This window comes from Vombatus ursinus, unplaced genomic scaffold (assembly GCF_900497805.2).
Source record: "Vombatus ursinus unplaced genomic scaffold, bare-nosed wombat genome assembly UNPS02005659.1, whole genome shotgun sequence".
Classification (NCBI taxonomy): Eukaryota; Metazoa; Chordata; class Mammalia; order Diprotodontia; family Vombatidae; genus Vombatus; species Vombatus ursinus.
This window is the reverse complement of record NW_020945437.1, coordinates 552,218-578,824: the sequence shown is the minus strand read 5'-3', so window position 1 is coordinate 578,824 and position 26,607 is coordinate 552,218. Positions and strand designations below refer to the sequence as shown.

The 26,607-nt window shown below is 37.2% G+C and overlaps 1 protein-coding gene across 1 annotated transcript in view; it reads left to right on the top strand.

The window, feature by feature from the left end:
- The window catches only part of SETDB2 (SET domain bifurcated histone lysine methyltransferase 2), a 106,554-nt gene that overhangs the window by 13,509 nt on the left and 66,438 nt on the right, over positions 1–26,607 (top strand). The window contains exons 3-6 of the mRNA XM_027848071.1: positions 7,629–7,754; positions 8,296–8,361; positions 12,749–12,848; positions 23,164–23,727. Of these exons, the coding sequence (XP_027703872.1) occupies positions 7,629–7,754; positions 8,296–8,361; positions 12,749–12,848; positions 23,164–23,727 (856 nt within the window). The remainder of the gene's footprint in view (positions 1–7,628; positions 7,755–8,295; positions 8,362–12,748; positions 12,849–23,163; positions 23,728–26,607) is intronic.

Sequence of the window (26,607 nt, the reverse complement as noted above, 5' to 3'; positions counted from 1 at the left end):
GGTATTAAGTCAAATTAGAGTTATTTTTAATTGTATTTTTCTCATTTTTATTCTCATAGTTTTATATTTATTTTTATCTGGGCTATCAGTAGTCTGACAACACACACAGATACCTGATTCAGAAATGACTCCCACATCAGTTCACATTTATTTCCTGTCTCTTAAAAATATATTGAATTTTTGGGATATTTGTTACTTGTCTTGACCAGTACCTTTACTTATTTCCTCCCTTGCTCAAAATTCTTTAGCGATTCTCCATTGCCAGTAGGAGAAAATACAAACTTCTTAACTAAGAATTTAGAGTCCTCCACAATCTGGTTTTCAAATACCTTCCCAGTCTTACCCTCACAAGTGCCATTTTCTAGCCAGGATAGACTACTTATTCCCTGAACTCCATCTCCTACCAGAAGGAAAGTAAACAGATTCATAGCCTTTGTGACTAGAATACACTCCTTCCTTGGCACCACTCCACAGAATCCTTGTCTTTCTTTAAATCTGAACTCAGGTGTTACCTCTTCTGTGAATCTCTCTTGCTTGGAAAAAAAATCCAGGTATTCTTTGTCTATATTATTTCCTGATGTAGTCTGGAAACCTTGTAAAAAAAAGTAGTTTTTAGAGAAATCAGTTCTATAATCAGAGATTTGTCACTCTGCCTTAACACTTTGTCTTCTGTTAAAATGTAGTTATTTCTGAGAATGCTAACATTTTTAAAAAGATGTTTTCTAAATGCTTTTTAAAACACTTCCCAATCAGCCCACCCTGCCTTGTAACAAAGTACAATCAAGCAAAACAATTAACACATTGGCAGTATGTTGACAGTGTATGCTTCCTTCAGCCCTACAGTCCACCACCTCCCTTCTGAGAAGTATGCTTCATTGTCAGAATCCTGAAGTCACGACTGGTCCCTGTGTTGATCAGAGTTATGATGTGATTTAGTGCTGTTTTCCGCTCCGTGATTGTGCAGACCATGTTAATAGTCCTGGCTCTGTTGCCTTTGTCTGCATCACTTCATGTAATCTTCCCATTTGTCTGAATTCTTTATATTTGTTGTTTCTTCTGATATTTTCCACTGCGTTCATATTCCATAGTTTGTTTTTCTGTGCCATAGTTAATGAACAACTGCTTGTTCCTTATGGGACCATTCCTCTGTCTTTGCTCTCCTTAGGGTATATGACTGCTTAGTTGTACAATAACTAGCATTTAGTTGGCATGTTAAGGTTTTACAACATGTTTTACAAATATTATCTTAATTTTATCCTCACAACCACCCTGGGAAACCAATTGAATAGGGCTTTAATATTTGTTATCTTTTCCTGGGACTCTTGAATGATCTCGATTTATGGATGGGAGATACTTTATTGTAAAAGAATCTCTAAGATGGTGTTTTGTTCTATGGAATCAAACAATAAGCACAATAGAATCTACCTTCCCAGAATTTTTTAGTAAATTGTGAAATGGTAAGGATGTGTTCTGTTGCTGAACATGGTCAGTGAAAGCCTACTTGTTGCATATACGTTTTCTCAGTTTTTCTATAGATAACTCTCATAAATATTTTGTATAAATAGGAATGTAGGTTGGTAGTTCTTGGTATTCTCTCAGGTAACTTTTTTCAGGATTAGCAAAGTCCTTGATTTTTTTTTTCCATACCTTTCATATATTTTCTACCTTCTGGTGCCACGTGGGTAGATAGTCCTTCAATACTCTCACCGTCTTATTGCCTTTGCAGATCCCCTTTACAAATATATTTGGTTTAATTCAGTTGTCTTTCTTCACATTAGTGTTTTATTGCCTCTTCTTTAAGCATATCAAGGACTGTTTTTAAAGTACAAGTATTGTGAATTCACCATCCTTGATAGAGAAAACAGTCTATCTTACCAAATTTTCTTTTAACTGCTTTCAACCTCCACTGTTTTCTCTCTGCATTGTTAGACAGTACTGCTCATAATGGCCTGTCACCCTTCCTAAAATTTTATAAACAAGTATATATTCTAACGTATTGTTGCCCTTTGCAGCCATCCAGCTGTCTTAGTTTGTAAAGTGTGTCAGATATTTGCTGTCTTGGATGCTTTCTGGACTCTTTTGATCTCTTTGTTGTTGCAGTTAATTACACTGATTTCCACTGGTTAAACATCTGGATGAAATTATAGTCTGGTTGGATGTAATTAATGTTATCTATTTCTCATTTTTTACTTTCAATTACTTATCTAATTCACAGTTAAGTAATTTCTTTTGCATGCCAAATCTTTTTTTCATTATTTTTCCTGTTTCATTTTTGTAATTTTTTTTAAACTAATGCTGATCCTAGCTCTGATGAATTAATGGTCTGACTATACAGAGAGTTAACTCACATATCAAAAACAAGTGTTTTTTGTATGTTAAAATGCATTATAATCTATCTTATTCATTGTGGCTTTATTTAGTGAACCCTGTGTTAAGCATCTGCCATTTTTTTTTCCCCAAAAAATGCTTATAAAGCTTCTGTGTACTATCCAAGCCTTTAGTCTCTCTCTTTACTTCTCCCTGTGACGTGCTTTTCTATATGTTTCTTCCCATCTTTAACTTTTTTCACCTTTGATTTTAAGTCACTGAATATTAGCATATATGTTAATTTGATTTGGAAGGTCTTAACAGGTTCTTTGTCAAATTTCTCTCTCAACTTCATTCTCAGAAACTGATATTGGTATAAGCTGCATTTACTTTCATCATAGTCTTTTTGCAAATACCTATCATTGATATTGCAACATATAATGACCAAACATTTCATGCAATAATGTTTCTTGTTTCTTATGGTTGTATGTTAAACCATCTCCCCCAGCTCCTTTCTCTAGCGTCCAAGGAGAACTTGAGAGCCATCCTTCCATTTAGTTAAAGCTTCTTTCTTCTGGTTTCATTTATTGAAAGAATGATATTGATCTCATTCTGCTTCTCCAGGAGTGTATCATTAGACAAATTATTTCAAATTTACGAATAGTCAAGTTGAAGTTTGTGGACAATCTAAAAACAAACAAACAAACAAAAAACTTCAGTGATTCTTAGAGTCCTCTGTCCCTTTCCCTCTTTTCTGCCACTGCTGTGCTGCTCCAAGGACTAGGTTTTATTTTTCTTTGTTGCATGGATTGCTGTGGCCAAAAAAATTCATCATTAGCTGGCCAGTCTACAGGTGATGTGCTTCACTATAATTATCTAGACTAGCCCTTGGAAAATAGAGTTGTTCTATTTTCAGGCCATAATTGAAGGTTTTTTTCATCATGATAGAACTTGCTGGAACTTGCTAGCATTGCCTTTGAGAACCTAGGGTCACCATGCCACCATGAGGCATTGGAGTAAGACTTTGTGGAAGGAGCCATCATATGGAGAAAATTTTGACTCCTTTTTATCTATGCACATTCTCTCATTTTCTTGTCATTGCCATAATTAGCATTTTTTAGAACTATATCAAATAATAGCAACAACCACAGACATCATTGCTTTGTCCTTTGTAATTTTATCAGAAACTTCTAGTATCTTTGTTACAAAAAATGCTAGTTCTTGATTTTACATAGATACTGTTAGTCATATCAAGAAATGGTCTGTATTTTTAATACTTTTCAGTGTTTTAACACAAATGAGTGCTGTATTTTATCAAAAGCTCTTTTCTGCATTTATTGATATAATCAATTTATTGTTTTGTCATTAGTGTGACTGTTATGTTTATAATTTTCCTAAAATTGAGCCATCCCTATTATAAGATTTATAAATTAATAAGCCATACAAAATGTGAACTAATTTAAGTCCTAGGATTGGCTATAAGAGGGTACCAGGTGTTCATATGTATGATTAGGAGCAAGGCAAGGAGTCCTCAAGAGGGCGGTCCAGAAAATAGGAGACATCTATAATTATAGTGATCTGTTCACAATTTTGTCTAGAACAAAGTTGTTAAAAGCTATTGGGCCTTTTTGTATAGAGATGCCTTCCTAATTCTATAAGGCTACAGCAGTATCCTTGATATGACTTTCCGCTTTGGGGCCAGGAGGTACCCCGTTCTATTTGTACATCTGCTGGAAGAAGAGAGCAGGACTTTGCATTATGGGTTGCAAAAAATGTCCAATTTGCAATAAAAATTGCTGAGGCAGAGTTCTGAGCCAATAATCATTTATGTACATGGTCTACTCTAATGATTGAATCCTCAGATCTTTCTCACGATCTGAGAGGCCCTCCTTCTCCAGGGCCTTGGTTTTATAGTGCTTGATACTGTGTGGGACAAAAGACCACCTACCCAAATTTGAATCAGAGTCTTGACAAGAATTGCAAAAAGGAAAGTTGCTTTATTGGCTTTCTCGAGAAAGGATACCCTTGTGTCGCCCAAAATGGCGTCAGCCAGAGAGTGCAAGAGTGCTTTGTTCAAAATAGGTTTATATAGATCCTAGTGCAATAGCCCATCCTAACCCCCTCCCTTTGGCCCATTGACTGAGCCTCAGGGGCACAATCTATTCACGTAAATCTTCCCCAGCAACAAAGAGAACAAAGGAGTACAGTAACCGCAACAGGTTCCCCTTCCTTTTGGGGCCTTATGACTTCAGTCTACTACCCAAGGTCATGTAGCTAGAGGATGAGATAAACAGAATACACTATAGTTCAGGAATTTCTGCTTATACAACTAAAGGAAAGAAAAAAAGGGGGATCATGTCCTGAGGGGTCTTCACTGATACTGGTACCCACGTACCACTCAGTACCCAGATGATACAGATGACACAGAGTAAAATACAGGTTCTCATTGGTTGATAGATTTATACCTTTACCCTCCAAGAAAACCTACAATCCAATCCGGTCTAGGACCAGAAGATGGGCATAGGATGTAGGGAGAGAATATGAAAGGCGAAGAGGGACACCAAAAATAGCTGGGAGACTTTCCATATCATTAGGTTATCTTTGTCACCCTGGGCTTGGTCACTATTATTAGGGGGAAAAGGGTTAAGTGAACTTATTACTTGTAGTTTAAAATTTTGGGACCTAATATAAGAATCTAAGGTACGGAGGTTGTGCATTTCAGGTGTGGAGGCTCAAGAGGACAAGATGAGATCAGGGAACAGTTAATAATTCAGCTTGACTGGAATGTTAAGTTAGTGAAGGGGAGTAGAAAGATCATTTTAGCAGGTTTGTGAAAGTTCAGTTGGAGGGGAGAAAGATAGAAAGACAAGAGATCAATTAACAGGTTGGTGTAGTGGTATTGAACTTGGAGTCAGTTACTTAGGCAAACTACTTGACATATTCCAGCTTCTGTTTCCTATTCTGTAATAATAGTATCTACCTTACAGGTTTATTATTAGGATCTAACGAGATAATTCTTAGAAAGTGTTTTGCAAAATCTTAAAGAACTCTGTGAATTATAATGATGATCCACTTAAGAAAATGAGAGCCAGGACTTAGAATGGGATGGAAGAGGAGAGGTGGGGTGCAAGAGATCATGTGGAGTAGAATTCACTGAACTTGGCAGCTGAATGGATTGAGGAAGGAAGAGTTCAAAGTGATTCTCCTCCTTGAGCTTGGATGGCTAGAAAGGGAAGGAGGGTCAACATGAATGGGGAACTTGGGGTGAAATTAGAGTTTTGTTTTAAGAAACAATCGATCATGTCAATTTTGGAGATGTTAAATTTGAGGTGTTGGCAGGTAACTGGAAGTGTGGGACTGGATCTCAAGGAATATGTGAAGAGCAAATATATGGATTTTTAAGTCTTCATGATGCTTCTTGAATAGTGAATATATCTTATTTTTGTTGTTCTATCCCTAGTGCCTAGCACGTAGTAGGCACCTAATAAATATTTGTTATGTTTAATGGAATCTCCATAGAGATAATAAATAAAACCATGGGATTAGATCTCTAAGGGCATGAGTATAGAGAGAGAAGAAAAGAACTTGAAGATAGATCCTTGAGAAATGCCTACACTTAAAGAAGCAAACAAGGAGACTAAGAAGGAGCAAGGAGACAGGTAGGAGAAGCAGAAGGCAGCAGCGTCACCAAAGCCAAGGTGGAAGAGAGAACCAAGAAGCAGAGGGTGAGCTGTGGTGTCACATGATGTCTAAAGCTCCAGAGGGATGAAGGTGAAGAAAAGTGCATTGGATTTGGAAGTTAAGGGACACCTGGAAACCATAGAGAGACTGCAAGGTCATCAGAATGGTGAAAATGGAAGTCGTATTGTAGAAGGATGGGGAATAGACACTGTTCCTTCCTTCCTTGGTACTCAGAGAGACAATCATCCTTTGGTTAGGAATTCTTGTAGGATATGATTCTTGGTACCGTTACTACTTGTTGTGGTGGTTTGGGTAGTGGATTTGTGGTCTCATCAATGCAGGTGCTCCCTCCGTCAGTGCCAGTTACAGCTCATTATTCTTATCCAATGTTCTGCACCTAATGTAGCCACTTGTACAATGTTTGTGGTATAGTGGACGTTTTGTTGAACATACATGTTTGGAAAGGAGAATTAAAGCAGTCAGTTCATTTACACCAAAACAATCACCTACACCTTAAGCTTTTTAGACAGATATATCTTTTGCTTGATTAATTGGATATTTACCTCAATTCTCCCCTATGTGAATGTAGTTGTACCCTTAGAAATGCACTTATGTGCCTCTGGGAAAATAGGTTGCCTTGACAAAAATGATGGGCTTTTTTTAATCCTCATACGTAATATCTATTCTTCCCAACTAGATCATAAACTCATTGAAGATAGGGATCATATGTCTTACACTCTTAGGATCACCTATAGGTCCCTAGCACAGTGGGTATTTTGCAAATGCATGTTGACTTACTGGTACATGAGGAGTACAGTATGAATTTTAATTCACATGCATGGAGAACTGGGCCATTAAGCGAAAACTTATCTTATGACAGAAACCATTCATCCATTAATATTTAGTCCATTTTATGACCTAACATCTTAATTTTACCTGATCAGTGCCATACTAACGTTTTATAAATAAAATGTGCTTAATATTTGAGAAGTTCCTGCTTACACCACTTCTCGATATGATATTATGAGGTGTGGCTTCTGCCAGTTAATTTTAATTACCTTTCACATTTCTGATTTCAGCTTTTCGAAGATTGTCTCTAGGAGTGTTTCCAGCACTCCTTAGTTAGTTAACTCTTTGCTTTGTAGTTGAGGTACTATTATGTAGCAGTCTGCCCTTATGTAGGAAATCTTACCTGTTTTATTTTATATGAGCATTGGAAAAGGATGAAAGGTAAAAAATACCGTAACTTATTCTCGTGATGCCCCCTGCATACAGGAGTGATAGATTAATTGTATAGCTCTGGAATTTTTAAGAATGTGAGCTTTTCAACAAATCTTTTGAAAATAGCAGTTTATCTTGACTGTAGAAAATATGACCATTTTGCTGCCTGACAACTTGAAATCATTTTCCAAAAGGAGACTGATTTGTTTGTGCTAATAGTTTTTAAAAATTAAATTATTTCTTTTATTAGTTTTTTGCTTTTCTTCATGGAGCAATGGAGAAACATTGACCTCACTGATACTGTCATGTATTCTAAAAATGGAGCTTATTTCTGCATCTAAACTTTGTAGGAAGATCTCTGATTCCCACCCCCTACCCTAACATCTTCCTTCTGTTTTAACATAATATTTGTATTCCAGGTGATGCAAAAGCTTTTTGGAGGGAGCTAGAAGAGGATGGAAAAGTGGACATGATATTTGAACATGTGCAGAATGTACTATTGTCACTCAAACAAAAGATCAAAGATGGCTCAGCAACAAATCAAGGTATGAAGGAGGAGTTTGAGTTCAAGAACAGTTGGATGAAAGAGCTGAATTAGCTGACTGCCCAGTGTGGCCTATTCATGTTCCAGTTCTAATGAAACTATCCCTAGTGCCATTGGAGAGAAACAAAATAATTTGTTATGTTTGTCATTTTTGCTTTAGTGGCCCATTCTCTTTTAACATGTTATGGGCATTTGGGGCTATGAGGACAAGGTACTTACTCTTGAAACTACTGGGCTTTTATCATTATATTGTCATTTAAAACAGCCTTACCTGGTGGCCTTTTGGAAGAAAAGCTAACATAATGTTTGCACAGTCAATGCATTTATCCAGTGTACAGATTATCTTTAACACTGTCTGGGTTTGGCCCCAACATCAGCATTCTTTCACTGTTCTGAAACTTAATTCCATCCTGAACTGATTGTTTTGTTTTATGAATTAGGAGTTCTCTTTATGCTTTTACCATTTGTTGTTTCTCAAGAACTGAACAGCCCAGCACATTCCTGCCCCGTGCCTCCACCCTCTTCTCTTTTTTTCATCACAGAATATATCCAAGCCATGACCCTGGTGAATGAAGCAGTTACAAGTAACACTTTACTATTGATAAAGGGTATGTACATTTGATTTTAACACCCACTGTTATGTGATTTAGGTACTTCCTCAGCACATGGCAGGGCAGCCAACCTTAATGTAGCATGTTAACTAAAGACAACAAGAGATACGGTGGTAGATCCACTTTACTGAGTTCACATAAATCATGATTTGCTTTATGAAATGAAGATTCCCACAAATTCACTTCCCACCAGGAACTTCCCCTGCACCTACCCCCCCAAAAATACAATAATAATATACAACAACCTTTTTTAACAGGATAACATAATTGCTCCTGTAGGCTTATGGGTCCCATGCTGCTACTATTTCCCTTCCCTCTATTTTTTTGGTAGTTGGGGTATGTGTGTGTGTGTGTGTGCGTGTGTGTGTGGTTGGTTTTCAAGGTTATATTAAGGTCTCATTCTTCCTAACTCTTGCTAACTTGACTTCTTTTATAAATTAATTTATTTTTAGTTTTCAACATTCACTTTCATAAGTTTTTGAGTTTTAAGTTTTCTCCACCTCACTCCTCCCCCTCCTCCCCAAGACAGCGTGTAATCTGATATAACCTCTACATATATATTCTTATTAAATATTTTCACATTAGTCATGTTGTAAAGAAGAATTAGAACGAATGGGAGGAACCACAAGGGAGAAGAAGCAAAACAAAAAAAAAAAAAGAGATCAAATAGCATGCTTCAATCTGCATTCATACTCCATAGTTATTTCCCTGGATGTGGATAGCATTTTCTATCATGAGTCTTTTGGAGTTGTCTTAGATCCTTGCATTGCTGAGAAGGGCTAAGTCTATCAGAGTCAATCATCACACAATGTGGCTGTTACTGTGTACAATGTTTTCCTGGTTTTGCTCACTTCACTCAGCCTCAGTTGAGGTTTTTCTGAAATCTGCCTGCTCATCATTTCTTACAGCTCAGTGGTATTCTATTGTAGTCATATACCCTAACTTGTTCAGCCATTCCCCAGTTGATGGGCATCCCCTCAATTTCCAATTCTTTGCCACCACAAGAAGAGCTGCTATGAATATTTTTGTACAGGTGGGTCTTTTCCCCATTTTTATGATCTCTTTGGGATACGGACCTAGTAGTGGTATTGCTGGGTCAAAGGGTATGCCCAGTTTGATTGCCCTTTGGGCATGGTTCCAAATTCCTCTCCAGAATGGTTGGATCAGTTCACAACTCCACCACCAGTACATCAGTGTTCCAATTTTCCCACATCTTCTCCATTTACTTTTTAAAACATTTTCCCGTTTTGTCATGTTAGCCAATCTGATAGGTGCTAACTCGACTTCTTAGGGACCTGGCCTATATTGAAGTAATTCTAGAGAAGAGATAACAGGAGAGCTCTATCTGACAAAATAAGTATCCGTAGTTTTTTCTTCCATTGTAAATTTGCTCACGGGTTAACCCATGTAAAGGAAATGCAAAACGTTGAACAGATTTTAATTAAAACTGCAAATTGTCATCAAAATTCCAGATATTTTAAATTCAGTTCAATTCAGCAAACACTTACTTAGCACCAGCCATCTACAAGGGATTATGCAAAACTTTGGATTACAGAGACAGAATGAGACTTTTTCTGCCCTGGAATACACCTAGAGGATACAAGAAAGAAACAGACAGACAGAAATTATATTTTCCTTTGTAACTCCCTTTTTTTTTTTGGTCAGTTGGGGGTTAAGTGACAATGACTTGCCCAGGGTCACACAGCTAATAAGGGTCAAGTGTTTGGTCTGAGGCTGGATTTGAACTCAGGTCCTCCTGACTTCAGGGCCGGTGCTTTATGCACTGTGCCACCTAGCTGCCTCTGCAACTCCTTTTTCAAAGTGTTATGAATACATGGTCAGACTTCACTAAACTTTTTAAAAGGCACTTTTTTGACCATTAAGTCCTTATAATTTTCCTTATAAATTATATTTTGCCTTATAAAGTACAGATGACTACAAACCCTAGTTTAGCCAGAGAAATTAAAATGCATTTCCAACCATAGTATACCCTGAAGTTAGGTTCCAGTCACCACCACCTTTCATAGTAATGTTTTGTAGCAAGCTGCTGTGATCAAGTATCATCCATAACCTTAATGGGGAGTGGCTGGTTTTTTTTTTATACCACCAGACAGACACTGACTTTGAAGTGTAGGAGACAAGGAGAGGTATGTACAACCTCACTGATGGAAAGAGCAGCTTTGTTTCTTTAAAACATAAATTGTACAACTTTTCTTAAAAGATGAAAATATTAATATTTACTTTTAAAATTAAATGCAAGTATGTCATTAAATCATTGTTGTCTAAGAGGTATATATATTTTCTAGTTTAAAAAAAAACTTTTACAAATAAATTCTAATCTTTCTTGATTTATTTCTCCATTAGTAAATATTGGGGGGTTTTTTGAGGCTCAGAGGGACTCATGACTTGTTATGACCTTGAGACTAAAATAAGTCATCTGAGAGCCAGGAATAGAGCTCAAGAGTTCCCCAAGCTGGGCCTAAAGCACTGATTACTCCTCAAGATACAACTCAGTAGCCTATAATTACATAAATATAACCTGTGCACTTCACTATGAAGGTGAACTAAAAGACTGTATTTTTTGAAAGAAAGCATTGCGCCCTCCCCCATCCCATTTAATTATTAACTGAAAAGCCAGAAGGTTTAAAATTATTTCCATTTCTGACAACTTCTGCAGATCTTGTTTTACTCTGATGTATTAAAAATATGTTTTCATGTGTCCTGTAGAAAAATGAATGTGGAAAAAAGATACATTCTTATTTATAGATATAGGATTCTGGCTGTTTTAGTTATTTTCTAGTGCCTCTGCAGTTCTCATATTTTAAAATTGATTTTCTTCTGCTTAATTAATTGGATTTTTTGTGCCACGTGAGATTCCTGTACTCTAACTTTGTTAATAATTTTGATCATAATAATTATAACTGATATAGGGCTTTTTAGGTTTACAAAGCACTTTCTTTGCTCACAGGATTACTGGAAAGGCAATCTGGTGTAAAGGAAGGAATGCTGGCGGTGGAGTCAGAAGAGACCTGATTTTGAACCCTGGCCCCAGGACTTACTAGTCATGGGGCCATGAGCAAATGATGTTAACTTCTGTGAGCCTCAGTTTTCTCATCTGTAAAGTAAGGACAATATCTGTAGTACCCATCTCACAGAGTTACTGTGAGGATCAAATGAAATGATGTATGTTTAAGTGCTTTGTAAACCTTAAAGCATTATTTGCATTTTTGTGTACGTACATACACATACACACACAGATATACAACTGGAGGGAGATATGACCAGATCTGTGACTTCATTGATATAAGAAACTTCCTCTCCCAATGTACATTGGTACCTGCTCAGCAACTTAAAATATGAGATAGTTGCCTGGGTCACTGAGAGGTTAAGTGATTTATCTAGGGTCACACAGCCAAGATGTGTCATAGGCAGAGCATGATGCCAGGTCTTCCTGACTTCAAGGCCGCTTCTCTCTCCACTATACTGTGTTGCTTCGTACATGTATGTATATGAGGCAGCATGGTGTAATGGAGATAGACATGTATATGTGTGTGTATATATAGATATATGTATGTTTATATATACATGTGTATATGTATACATATCTATCTAAGTATTTCTTCACCTACTTGACCTTTCTGTGTTATTAATCTGTACCAGAGGATCAATGTAATATAATTATATAAATTGGGTTGAGGATATTTTTATTTTGAAGAGCCCATTTACTCAAGAAAAATCAAATCCACACACATAAAAAGGAATTAAATTCCTTCTACAAGAGTATAAAACAAGGGAATAGAATGAGATTTCTTCCATTAATTAAATGATGTGATACTATGAAATATAACCCACATCCCTTTTCAAGATTAACATAGAATATATAAATAGTAAATGTGACAGATAATGAACATGAGTAGAAAATGAAGATACAGATGCAAGGGAAAAGAAAGAAGAAAAAGAAAAGAGCAGACATAAGGAAGTACAGGGATGGATACATAAAAGATAAACACATTTTAGGAGAGAGGAAGATACACAACGAGCAATGTAGACATTCCAGAAACATCATTCCATGATGTGGCCTTTTATGATGTTATGACTGCAGCAATTAATTTGTGTTGTGATTTTACAACTGTGAGAATGAATGGGATATATACTTAGCCCCGGTATTTGTTCCATAGTATAGGTGGGATGAAATTAAGCATGAAGGCAAATTTAAGCCTATATCAAATTTTTTCCACTGTGTATTTTTCCTGTCTAGTGGTTAGGTTTGTTGGGCCTAATCTTTAAGTCTTGGGTTGCACATCTCAGGATACTCAGTAGTCATTACAGTAAAATGATTTTTATGTCGGCACATTTTTTATTCACATTTAAATTCTTTACATAGATGATGATATAACTGACAGAGAAAGTGAGCAAGAAAGGAAGTCAAGTGTTTTACCTCCAGTGTCTCACGAAGGCTCCAATTTGGAAGACTCCTTGATTTTGTATGTATATAAATTAAATTTATTTGTATAATTAATGAATGTTTTTATGTCTCAAAAAAAGATATTTTGTTATAAATTGAAATGAGAGTTGATTTCACATATAATAGATTTTTTTTGCCAACAGAGGCTTTAAAAGAAAACACTGGAACATTATATATGGCAGGTACTAGTCACTTCATTCTGGTAAAAGGTTATTCCAATTTCTGTATCCTTAAGCATAATATCTCTTAGTTTATGATTTTTATATTTACTTTAATGGCACAATGAAAAGTGTTAAAAATGACCACCTCTGGCTTTTGGTTGAGAAATCATTTTTTCCTGTGTCCTTTCTTATAAAATGAGATTGTAGAAGAGAGGCCAGAAGGGCTTAAGAACATTGATAGACTCTGGGGAGGGCCAGGACGTCACTTCAGGCAGCTAAGCCCTTTGACTGCTCCTTCCTACTGCTGCCTCCAGTATTAGTGAGAATTCCTTAGGTAAGAAGACGAGAGTGCAGGGCGGGACTGGCTCAGGTCATGGGTCTAGAGTCAGGCAGCATGGGAGCCTAAGCTCTGGTACTCAGTCAAGAGACTTTTCTAAATAACATTTTGGCAATAGAACACATGTTCTTGCATTCTTTCAGGAAAAGAAGGAAAGCTTTTGAATATTGAAATTGTTAAAATTCTCAATATAAGTTTGTGAGGGTCAATTTTGAGTATTTAAGTATATTTTATTTTAAAAATATAGAATAAGCTTTCAAATATCTCAGCTTTATTTGAAAAGAAATATGAAGCTATCAAAATAATTTTTAAGAAAACTCCAAGGTTTTCTAATTATTTAACCAAGCATTTAAGTAGGTTATGAAAGCAATTTCACCCAGTGCTTGCTTTCCTCTGAGTAGAAAGCAGCCATAGGGTGAGAAGCTTCCTGTGCCATAGCTCCCTGTGTTTGATTAAATGAGACTCATAGAATTCTTCATAAGGAAGAGAACCGAGAGGTTGTCTTCTAATCTAGCCTAGTCTCCTCTGCATGCAGGATTCTCTCCTACAGCCTTCCTGGCAGGTGGTCATGCAGCTTCTTACTGAATCATTTTCTGTGATGAAGAGTATCTGATTACATTATTACACACTTCTTCCTTAGAATTAACCAAATTCTTCTTGCTCTTGGTCTTATATCTGCACTGTAGAACAATGGTTAACTCCCTCTTTTGCATATAATCCTAAAGTATTTTAAAACAGCTTCCTTGTCTGGCCTTAGTCTTTTCTCCTCCAGGTTAGACTTACTTGGTTCTTGGGCTGGATCCTTACATGAGATAATTTTCACACTCTTCCCCATTCTGAGTGTCCTCATTTGTATCTTCTTCTGATGGTCAATGTCCTTCTTACCATGTAGCATGTAACGTATAACATAGCATAATAAATATAGGCTGACCTGCCCAGAATAGAATGGAACTGTTCTCTCCTACTTTTCATGATGCTATACCTCTGTTAATGTTGCCTAAGTCAAATTATCTTTATTTAGCAGCCTCATCATACTGTTAGCTCATTTTGAGATGGTAGTCAATGAAAAGATCTAGGCCTTTGTCAAATGGGCTTCTGTCAAGCCAGGTCTTCTCCATCTTGTACTTGTACAATTGATTTTTTAAACCTAAATGGAAGACTTTGCTTATTCCTGTTAGAATCATAGTGTCATAGATCTGGAGCTCAAGGGGACCTTAGATCGTGCAAATGAGGAAATTGAAGCTCAGAGGGATTTAGTGACTTATCCAGGGTCACATAGCTAGTAACTGTGAAACAGGATTCAAACCCAGACTTCCTGACTGTAAAGTCCAATGCTTTTGTCTCATGTCATGCTGCCTTTATTAAATATCATCTGGTTCATTTTAGCTCATTGTCCCAGCCTGTTACTATGAGTATACAAAATATAAGATATTTTCTAGACTCATGTGAGCAACCAGAAGCTGTATGGTCCCTGAGTGGCCCCTGTGTGTAGAAGCAGGTGTGGTCGATGCTGCCCAGGCCAGAACTATCTCTGCTTTTAGGCTTGATAGTTGTAGCCTTGGTTGCTATAGCTCATAGAGATGCCCTGAGAGCATGTGGCACATAAAAAAGTGGTGTTATTCCTGTAGTTCATCCATTGCTTTTTGGTTTTCTTTGAAAGAGAACTGAGTTTCCCAAAGCCAGTCTTCTTTCTAACCCCATTTTAAGCTTTTACTATCTTCACATTGACAGTTAATATTCAAAATGACAATTGGTGTAAAAACAGAAATATATGAGCTCATATCTTACATATCTAAATGATTGCTAGCATTCTCTGGTATTTTTTTTATATTTTTCTAATAAATAGTTCTCTTCACTAATTGCTTGAGATTACTAGTGTACTTTTAACATTTCTCCTTACTCAGCAGAATAACACGCTGAACTTTTATATATCTGTGGTTATTCCCTACCCCCTCCCCTGTGTTTCAAGTTTGAGTTTGTTGGAGAGATCCCTGTGCAATCAGTCTAATTTCTTTTGTTGGTTCCCTTTATTTCTTCTTTGGGATTATTATCTAGTCAGATTTTTTATGTTTTAGATGTTCCTTTTCTTTTTGACTATTTGGAGTCTTTAGACCTGGGATCATGCCTGTCTTCCCTAAACTTTTGAAATTAATTTTTCTAGAGTCTGGGATATATGTCTGACTAGGCCAAGACTTCCTTTCATTTGGCATGCATTCCAGGGTAACAATCACTTTCTTCTCTAAGGTTCCCATCATTTTCATATTATCAGCCTTCTGTGTTGGTGAGAATTACATACAGAATAACAATCTCTTGTTTGCTGCCTTTGCCTTCTGAGAGATGAAATTGTTAGGGAAGCAAATCAAGCATTTTTGGATGCTCTGCTTTTAGCAAAATGAGATTTCTAGAAAGTGTGGATTGATATTCGCTTAAAGGTAAGTTCTTTTTTTTGTTTGTTTTTTGTTTTGTTTTTAAGTGCTCACTTTTCTTTTTTTTTTTAATTCATTTATTTTTAGTTTTCAACATTTACTTTTGTGAGATTTTGGGTTCTAAATTTTTCCCCCTCCCTAAGATGGTATGCAATCCAATATAGGCTATACATGTATTGTCATATTAAACATATTTCCACATTAGTCACTTTGTGTAAAGGAAAAGCCAATTTTCCTAATAAGTTTTCAGCTTTTGTCCAAATGTATTCACTTCTGCTGACAAGAGATTGTGGAGTGGAGTGGAGAGAACACAAGGTTTGGATGCAGCAGACTTACATTCAAGTCTTGGCTCTCCTTCATACTACCTGTGTCACTTTGGACAGGTCCCTGTGTAAGAAGCAAAGTGGTGGCAGGGAGGTGGGCATAAACTATTGGGTTTAGAATCATGAAAACCTGAGTTTAGATCTTGCCTCAGAGACTTATTAGCTGTCGAACGTTGGAACATTGACTTACCCTATCTGTGCCTCACTTCCCTCATCTCTAAACTTAGGGGATTGAATTTGATGACCCTCAGTTCCTTTCCAGCTTTGAATACAAGACCTGTCCCTTTTCTGAGCCCCATCCATCAAGTGTGGGGTAAACTAAATTATTTCTCATTTTTGTTCTCCTGATCAGCTTAAGAATTTGATATCCTTATTTATATTCATGTCAAAAGCAAGACAACAGAAGACAAGATCAAAAGACTTTTTGACTAAAACCCCACATATTTCTGAATTCCTAGGCCAATGATAGGCATGCAGCAAATTCTTATTGAATCTAAGTGAATTTAATTTCCTTATCCTTAAAGAAACTAGTAGCATTGGATGAATATTAATACTAAATAGTTATTTGCCAAATGGCATAGCTTCTGAATTCATAAAAGAAAAGTTTAACTGAATTGTAAAAAGGCCTCAGATCGTAACACAATAATTCTGAGACTTTAGTATTCCTGTCTCAGAGTTAGACAAATCTAACAAACAAAAAGGAAAATATAGAAACAAACTTAACTTTAACTGAAAGATTTGCATCTTCTGAATGAGAATGTTGAAAAACATAACATAAAACTCAGTACCACATATTGCCTTTAGAAAAAAATGTTTCGTGTCAGAGTTTTTGAACAGGCAGTTTTCAGAAGAAGAAATCAAAGCATTCTATTTTCGTATGGAAAAAAAACTTTAAATCACTATTGATTAGAGAAATGCAAATTAAAACAACTCTGAGATACCACCTCACTCTCATCAGTTTGGCTAATATGACAGAAAAGGAAAGTGACAAGTGTTGCAGGGGATATGGAAAAATTGGAAAACTAATGCAGTATTGGTAGAGTTGTGAATTGATCCAATCATTCTGGAGAACAATTTGGGACTATTCCCACAGGGTTATAAAACTATTCATACTCTTTGACTCAGCAATACCACTATTAGGTGATATCTCAAAAACATCAAAGAAAAAGGACCTATATGTACAAAAATAATTCTAGCAGCTCTTTTTGTGGTGGCAAAGAATTGGAAATTGAGGGGATGTCCATCAGTTGGAGTATGACTGAACAAGTTATGGTATATGAATGTAATGGAATATTGTTGTTCCATAAGAAATGATGAGCAAGCAGATTTGAGAAAAACCTTAAAGACTTCAGAAAGATTTACATGAACTGATGCTAAGTGAAGTGAGCAAAACCAGGAAAACATTGTACTATAATGGTAATATTGTACTATGAACAACTGTGAATGACTTAGCTATTCTCAACAATACAGAGAACTGAGACAATTCCAAAGGACTTATGATGAAAAATGCTTTCCATTTCCAGAGAAAGAACTGATGGAGTCTGAATGCAGATCAAAGCATACTTTTTTTCCTTTACTTTTCTTCAGTTTTTTTTTTGTTTTCTTGAACAAAATGGCTAATATGGAAATATATTTTGGATGACTGCTCTATATAATCTGTATCAAATTGCTTGCCTTCTCACGGAGGGGGTAGGCATGAAGGGAGAGGATGTGGAACTCAAAATTTCAAAAAATAAATGTTAAAAAATTGTTATCCCATATGATTGAGAAAAAAAATTTTAAGTTTAAAAACAAAACAAAAAATAGACTACGTACTCTAGAGAAAATGTAAATGTAAAAAAGTAGAAATACTAAACACATCTTTGGCAAAAAAAAGAACCACTTCCTCACAGAGACTAGAGCAAAGGAGAGAATGGGTGTGATGTTGAGGGGTTGTAGACTTAGTATAAAGGAGGTCATAATGGATGGTCTTAGATTTCTCTCTCTAGAAATCCACTTGACATTGCATAACATAAACGGATAGTGGCCCCAGTCAGCACACTTGTGTCTTACTGCAGTATTTTTAAGTGGCACACAAGTAGTAGCAATAGAAAGGGCAGATGATGGGGATAATAGCAGGGTTAAGAACAGAATGAACAACAACAAGACAAGGAGGCAGGGTATTTGAGGGTAGAGAACAGTGTAAAGGATTATAGGACCAAAATTTTTAGTTGAGGAAAGTGAGTCCAGATGAGGGTATGATGGACTGGGAGAGCAAGGAGGGTGGAGTGAGTAGAGGCTTCAGTGAAGATGACTAGGTTTAGGAAGAGTAAAACAGATGGAAGGATAGGAGATTATGGTCAGTGGAAGATTTTTAGAGTTATAAGATCAAGTATGTACCTGTTGCCATTTGTAGCTGAGACACAGTGAAGGTGTGGATCATGGCAGTTAAGGAAGTCAGTGAACTGAGAAACACCAATATTTAATGCTCAGTAATGCCCCTCCAATGTGAGTGAAGGGAGTAGGCTGGACAAGAAGACCACTGAGCTTGAGAAAGGATGGAGAATGACAGAGGTGGGTTGCAATAGATATTAACATGATCTGGAGTAAAACCCAAAAAAGGAGAAGCTTTGGAAAGAGCTTACCTTATAGGTTAATAGTATATGCCAGTGACATAATTGAAATTGTAATTTTTAATGGGGTTTCCATATTTTTCTGCCTGTCTCCTTTCCAGTGTTCTATATTGTTCCCTTTTCATTTGAAAGACAACATTAGTAAGTTAAGATAGGTAGGCAACCGTTAGTATAAATCTTTGATATTCTAATTTCCTGATAAGTAGATTTCACTTTCACCCAAATGTTAAGATACTTAAACTGGAGTAATTTTGAACTTAAAACTGTTCAGGCAATGAGTAGCTTCCAGATAATTTTTGGAAAGTTTGGAAACAAAGGCTATCAGAATTCCTTCTTTCCCTAATGTTCCCTTGAAAGTCATCCTTTGCCCCAGAGCTGAAAAGCTGCATTTCAGCAGTGTTAATACCCCGTTCCCTCGCCCTCTTGAAAAACAAATCAAAACCTAAGAAAATACAGACTAGGACAGAGGAGACAAATAATGATACTGGAAGAGATGCCAGAGAAACTACTTTTGAAACATAAGTTGTTGTGTCCAGGCAGAATAAAAAGGGAAATGAAACACCCCATTTATTATTTACCCAGCGCCCCAGCTGTGCAGGTCACTTGACAATGCGTAGCCGGAGCCAAAAAAAAGAACAAGTCACGCAAAGCTTCAGAGAGCTGAGTGTGGAGGGACAAGTGTGTACTGAGTGAAACAGAACAAAGGGAAAGATCCCAGATGGACAGAGGGTGTGCTGAGGCTTCAGTGCATGGGGAAAGGTTTTGTGATAGCAGAAGAAAATGGTGGGAAAGAGCTTCGCTTACCTTTGTGGGAGGAAGGAAGCTCCAGATGGATCGTGCAGTAAGCCTGAAAGGCCCAAGTGACTTTAGGAGACACGAATTGTAAAGATCGTCCAGAATCAGAAAGAATAAAGTGAGGCTAAAACAAAGACTTGGCGTCACGCAATAGGTGCAGTACTAGGTGGGAAGTTATTCAAGGGGAAATAAGATTTTATCCTCCTGGGTTTTTTTTTCCTATTTTCCATTTTTCCCCTATGTTATCACATATTTTAAACCATCTCACAACGATGATGCTACTAATCCAACACTATAGTTGCGGAAGTGGAGATATGTTTATATGTCTCTATCCTTTTAGTATATAAGGATTAAAGTGTGTGGCCATAACACACAGTAATATTAATTTATCTACACAATGTTTTAGCCCTTGGGTTGTTCTCCCTTGTTCACGCTGTGCTCTGTCCACTGGAGTTAAAGATTTAAAAAAAAAAAAAAGGAAAATTCTTATCAGCCCTTTGTTACTTTCTGTTTTTTCTTTATTGACTCTTAAGAATTCATTCTTCATGTTTACAGTTTTGAATTCTGACAGTTATATGTTTGAAGGCTTGAATTTTTAATTTCTTCATGCTGTAGTCCTCTGAGTTCTTTCATTTGTGATGTGATACTTTGGGGATTTTTGTTGTTGTTTTTTTTTGTGGAAAAAAAAATCCCCTTTGCTATCTAGTTTGTTTTATTTTCTGGTATTTCTTCTATCACTTTTGATACAGATCGATCCTGCAGTTTTATATTTCTGCCAGCTAAGTGGCTCTGTGAATAGTGCTGGGCCTGGTGTCAGAAGGGTCTGAATTCAAATCCAGCCTTGTACACGTAGTAGCTGTGTGACCTTGGGCAAGTCACTTAACCAGTATCTGCCTCAGTTTCGTCATCTGTAAAATGAAAATAGCACCTACCTCCCAGGGGTTATTGTGAGGATCAAATAAGACTAATATTTGTAAAACTCTATGAAATCTTTAAAGCACTGTGTAAATGTTGTTGTTTTTATAAATTTTGTTTCTTGGTCTTTTAATGTTACAGAGCATCTGTACAAATATCTGGAATTTAACTTTGATTTAATTATCTTACCTTGTTTTTTTTGTCATTTTATTTTTGTTTTTTCACCTTTTCTTGACATGGTAAATAGAAAGACCACTGACTTTAGGAGTCAGGGAACCTGAGATGAGTCTCACCTCTGATGTTTCCAATTTTTATGATGTCAGGCAAGTCACTTAATCTCTCTGGGCCTCAGTTTGCTCATCTGTAAAGTAAGAATGTTGGACTAGATCCCTTCTGTTATCTTTTTAAACTCTAAATCTGTGAACCTTTGCTTTAACCTTTTCCCCTTATGAAAGGCAGTAGACTTGTGCAGGACCAGTGTATGGCCTATCTTCTAAATTCTTCCTTTGGCCCTGCCATGAGAAGCTGCACTTTAGAATTGTTAATACTGTGTGAACTCTTGGAAAATAAATGCAAACCTAAGAAAATACCAGTTTAAAAAGGTAGGCACACAAATAATGACGTTGGAAAAGAGGCCAAAGAAACTAGGTTTGAAACATCAGCTGTTGTTTCAAGGCCAAGCGGAGTGGTTGATGTTGGACCTAGGAGGCCCTAAAGCCACTGTGGTTCCCATTGTGCTGGAGAGTGACGTGGTCAGACCTACGCGTTGGTACATGAGCCAGGAGGGATTGGAGGCACACTCAGGCAGGGAGCCTAGTCAGTGGGCTGTTGGTAGTTCCGGTGAAAGGTGATGAGGGCCTGAACTAAAGTTGTGGCTGTATGAGTGGGGAGAAGGGGAGGTATAGGAGAGGGAGAGGAGAGAGAATGTAATGATAATGCTGACTGGAAAAGAATGGGGCTGTCCTCCATACTAAGAGCAGAGTTTGGAAGTAAAGAGGTTTGGAGGACAAGATAATGAGTTTTGTTTTGGACATTTTGAGTTTGAGATCTGTATGAGGACATCTAATTCAAGATGTCCAAGAGGCTGTTGGAAATGTGTGACTGTAGCTCAGCAGAGAGACTAGGACTGGATGTATAGATCTTGGAACCAAGAGATCGGCAAGTGAGACAGGACAGAGCAAAAACAGAAGGGGGCCCCAGGCCGAACCTCACAGGGCCCTCCGTTTAATGTGGGTGACGTGGATGAAGAATCAGCGGCGGAGACAGGAGAAGAGCCAGGAGGGAGCCATGCCAGAATAACTCGGAGGAGAGAGTATTTAGGAGCAGATGGGGATGGACCATGTCAGGTGCCATAGAGGTCTCTCTCTACTCCTAGGCCTTAGAGATTTTGCTGGTGGAGGGCCTGCTGTGGGAGCAGCAGCTGCAGAGGCAGGTCAGATGCCTTTGTCTTGCCAGGGCTTGTCCAAGAGCAAACAGCAACATCTCTGACTGTCTTTGTGCTCTTCCAGCCTTCTGCATTCCTTCCTGGAGAAGCACTGCTGGGAGTAGTTATAACAGCAGTAAAAACAGCTACTACTCCACTCTGAGCTTTTATCATTAGTTTTGGTTTTCTTTGAGTGTCTTCACTCTTGTATCTGAGCATCTTTGTCCATGTGTCTGTCAGTGTGCCTCTGTGTGTGTGTGTGTGTGTGTCTCTCTTTTTTTTTCCCTTGGGCTAGGCAATGGAGTTAAGTGACTTGCCCAGGGTCACACAGCTAGTAAGTATTATGTGACTGAGGCTGGATTTGAACTCAGGTCCTCCTGAGTTTTTTTATCCACTGCGCCACCTAGCTGCCCCCTCTCTGTGTCTCTTTAGTGTTCCTAGAGATGGGAGGCAGGAAGAAGTGAGCTGGTTCACTAGATCTAGTCTGCCATTTTCCTAGAGGTCCCCAGTCTGTAATGCTTGCAGAATTACAATATTAGGTCTCTTACAATGAAGAGAGACAGAACTAAAAACATAAGAAAAGCTATAGGCTTTTATGATAATATAACGCTTTAAGTGCCAGTCCCATTCCTTATTTGGAACTATTGTGTTCATTCCTTTGTTATTGCCCTTTCACCATCTTCAGCTGGGTCTACAGTATTCCAACAATAGATAGACAAGGTGGCGTAGTAGATAATAGTGGGCTTAGAATCAGGAAGGCCTAGGTTCGAATTTTGCCTCAGACTAACTCTGTGATCCCTTAGTGAGCCACTTAACCTCGCTAAGCCTCAGTTTTCTCAGCTGTAAAATGGGGGTGATAATAGTAACAACCTCACAGGACTGTTACAAGGAATAATTAATATGAAACTCTTTGCAAAACCTTAATATGCTATTAGTAGTGGTAATAACTGAAGAGAAAATGGAAAAGTCCAGTCAACTGGAATACTAGTGAAAAACAGCTAGTCTGACTGCTTTTCACTGAATCAGTAGTGTTCTGTGAGCTTATAGATACTGACTCAGCTGGGAATTTGATGAGTAGCTGTAATAAACTTAATGCATAGTCATGAACTTAGAAGTTCCAGGTATGGTTCTGGACTGCTGGAGATTTATAATCTGAAGTTAGGAACAACTATATGGGACCAGAATGCAACAAAATATGGTTATTTCAGGTTCTCACTTAGGTTTGTGGTGACAGTGGCAGAGTATGATAGATCACCAGCTACCCCTATGATGTATGTTTTCTTTTTAAAGGTATATCCCTACAAATTTGTGTCACTAATCATTCTTCTGTCATTTTTAACAGAACCGTAGAGGATATAGCAGTTCTAACTTTGGAAAATGAAGTTTCAGATTATGAAGAGAAAATACTATCTTTGCGTCTGTCTTATCAGAATCATATCTGCTGTGATACATGTCTGTCGAACATACCTCTCACCTCCAAAGTGGAAAACCCACTTATGATCCCCATCTTGAGTAGTTTCCAAAGGCGACATGCAAAGACAAACTCTAATTGTGCTGCATTCCATGTGAATTATAAAACCCCTTGTGGAAGGAGTTTGAGGAACTTTAAGGAAGTCCACCGTTACCTGCTTGAGACAGAGTGTAGCTTTTTATTTTTACATCATTTTTCTTTCAATACCTATGTGCAGTTGAACAGGAATATGCGGAAGAAAGAAGTTTTTGTTTCTGACTCTGATATTAGCCACGGAACCGAATCTGTGCCTGTTACTTTCTGTAACGAAATCGATAACAGAAGACTGCCACACTTCAAGTACCGGAGGCGGACGTGGCCACGTGCTTACTACCTCAACAATTTCTCTGGCATGTTTAGTAATTCATGTGACTGCTCAAAAGGCTGCATGGATATGTGAGTAGAAAAATAGGCATTTTAATCAGGATCCCTAAGGCCTTTTCCCAGGCGAGTTCCTGCTGGGGAGCCACATGGCCTATTGGATGGCCTGAGATGCAAAGATGCCTTCTGTTGATTGATAAAGGGAAAGAACCTTGTTGACCAAATAGTACCATGGTTTCCAACTGTCTCATGCAAGGATGTGCTTCAATTTGACTAAATTTTAGTGGGATTTCCCTTCATTTAGTATCACAAATTATTCGATATTTTCAAAGCATTTTTAAATGGTTGATTTGTCCATTTTGGTTTAGTTTTTTTTGGTTTTTTTTTTCTATTTATTTGTTTTTACATGGGAAATGTATAGTTGTGACATGAAGCTCTTAAGCTTCTGACCACAGGAACAGAATAATATAAAATTGGGAAACATGTTACAAAAAAGTACTTTGAGGAGTAAATTTTGACCTAAAGATATCTATTCGTGTATCTGCAACTATACATAACATTATTATATATGGCTTATGAATTTGATCTAATCACCTTATAGTTATACTCAAAGGTTAGAACTAATATTCTCAACAGTTATATAATTGTTCAGAGTAATGTCAAATATTAGCATATTTTGGACATTATCTGTAACCTACACTAAGTCTAAAGATGTTAATGTCCACAACAGGGGAGAATAACTGGGAAGTTCATGAATTGAAGTGCTTTTTCTGCTTCTGTTGGAAAGGATAATTACTAGTAAGTTTAAGTAAGTGTCTTTGCCGTATATAGGGGTCAGTACATCAAAGTGCTGAAGAACCCTGATCCTCACTTTGAAATACAAGTTATGTGAAAATATATTGGCATTTAATAGTGCTTTAGTTTTAATAATGGCACAAAATATTTAAACAAAGGTGCAAATGCTTATGTAAAACAAAGAAAACATATTCTCAGTAGGTGTATAAACTGTTCTTACCTGTTTAAAGATATGTCAGCAATAGAGCCTCAGGTTGGAGTGACTTTTTAGCTAGAGATTTTCTAGTCCAATCTCGTCTGTGTTTACTAGGTTAGTAGATTAAAGGAATGTCATGGACATCATATACTTGGCTTTCAGGAACATATTTAGCCAAATCTCTTATGATGTCCTTGTGGACGTGATGAAGAGATGTGGACTACAATTAGGGACCTAGTTGTGACTGACCAGACCCAAAGAATTCTGATGGATATTATTGTGGAGAGGTAAGCATTGAGCTGCGTGCTAGGGGTCTGACTGGGCTTGACCCTGTTCTGGTGGACATTTTCATCAGTGACTTCGATGAAGGCATACATAGTTTGCTTATTGAATTTATGCATACCTTGAAGCTGGGAGGGATAGTTTATAGCTTGGATGAAAGAAATATGATCCAAGTAACTTTTAAAAGATACTATTTATATACCACTTCATAAATTTAACGTGCTTTCCTCATGACGACCCTTTCAGATATGTAATACAGTATCATTACAATATACATATATTGTATCATATATATCAATCATACAGTATCATTCACTGCCCAGTTTTTAACAGATAAATAATCTGAGTGTCAAGGAGGTTAAATGACTTTCTTTGTGTCATGTCTTATGTGATAGGACTAGAACTTGAACTCAGATCTTTGGTCTCTGATTCTCCTGCTTTTTCTATTGTGCCATGGTGCTTTGGCATGACTGAATGATTAACTAATAAGATGAACTTTCATAAAAACTAAATTTAAAATCTTGTACTTTGGGTTTTTTTTTAAATCAACCATACAGGATGAGGGAAACATGGCTACAAAGTCAGAGGATTATAGACTTAGAACAGGAGGCAGGACCTGAATTCAGATCTTTGTGCTCTAAATCTAGCACTCTCTCCACTATATCACTTAATTGCCTGATTCATGTGAAAAAAAAAACCTAGGAATTTGTGAGCTACACACTCAGTATGGGTCAGCATTATCATGTAGTAGCTAAAAAAGTTAATGCAGTTTTAGGTTAACAGAAGCATTGTCTCCAGAGCAAAGGAGAATTCTCGGGTTAGACCAGTCTTCAGTGTCGCATCCGGTCCTGGGCACCGTATTTTAGAAAGGACATTGACAAGCTAGAGTATATCAAGGGAAAGAAAGGAACCTGAATGATGAAAGGACTTGAAATCATACCATAGAACGATCAGCAGAAAGAACTGGAGATGTTTAATATGGAGAAGATAAGAGAGTAAGGGGGAAGAAGGAGAACTATCTTCTAGTATGTTGAAGGTTGTCATGTGGAAAACAGATTAGACTTGTTCTGTTTTACCCTGAAGGGCAGAACTAAGACCAGTGAATCAAAATTATAGGAAAATGGATTTCAGCTAAACATAAGGAAGAAAATTATTAACAACTGTAGCTGTCTAAAACTAGAATAAGATGTCTTGAGGAAGAGTAAGTCTGTTTGTTGTTGTATATGTATAAATGGAGGCTGGATTACCATTTGTCAGGGATAGTATAAATAGGATTTGGTCTTTGGGTAGAGATTGGATAGATAAATGACTGTGGTTCTGTGATTCCTCATTTTGCAAATGAGGAAACCAAGGTCCAGAGAGCTTAAATTACCTTGCTAAAAGTCACTGAATGAGTTATTGGCAAATTTGGAACTAGAATCTGTTTGATTTTCTATCTAATACTCTTGATAATATCTACCTACCTTCATATACACCAACATTTCTATACTGATTATAATTTTTTGATTGCCTGATAATCAAACCTTGCCTAGCCTCTTAGGTCAGGAAAAAGAGATTTTGATGGCTGGATGCCAAGGCGTTGTTTGCCCAGTCTTTCCATGTGCTAGTGAAGATTCTTGCAGGCATGTATAAAAGTCTTATTTTTCCAGCAAAAACATATGGACTCATCAGGGCCAAGAGAT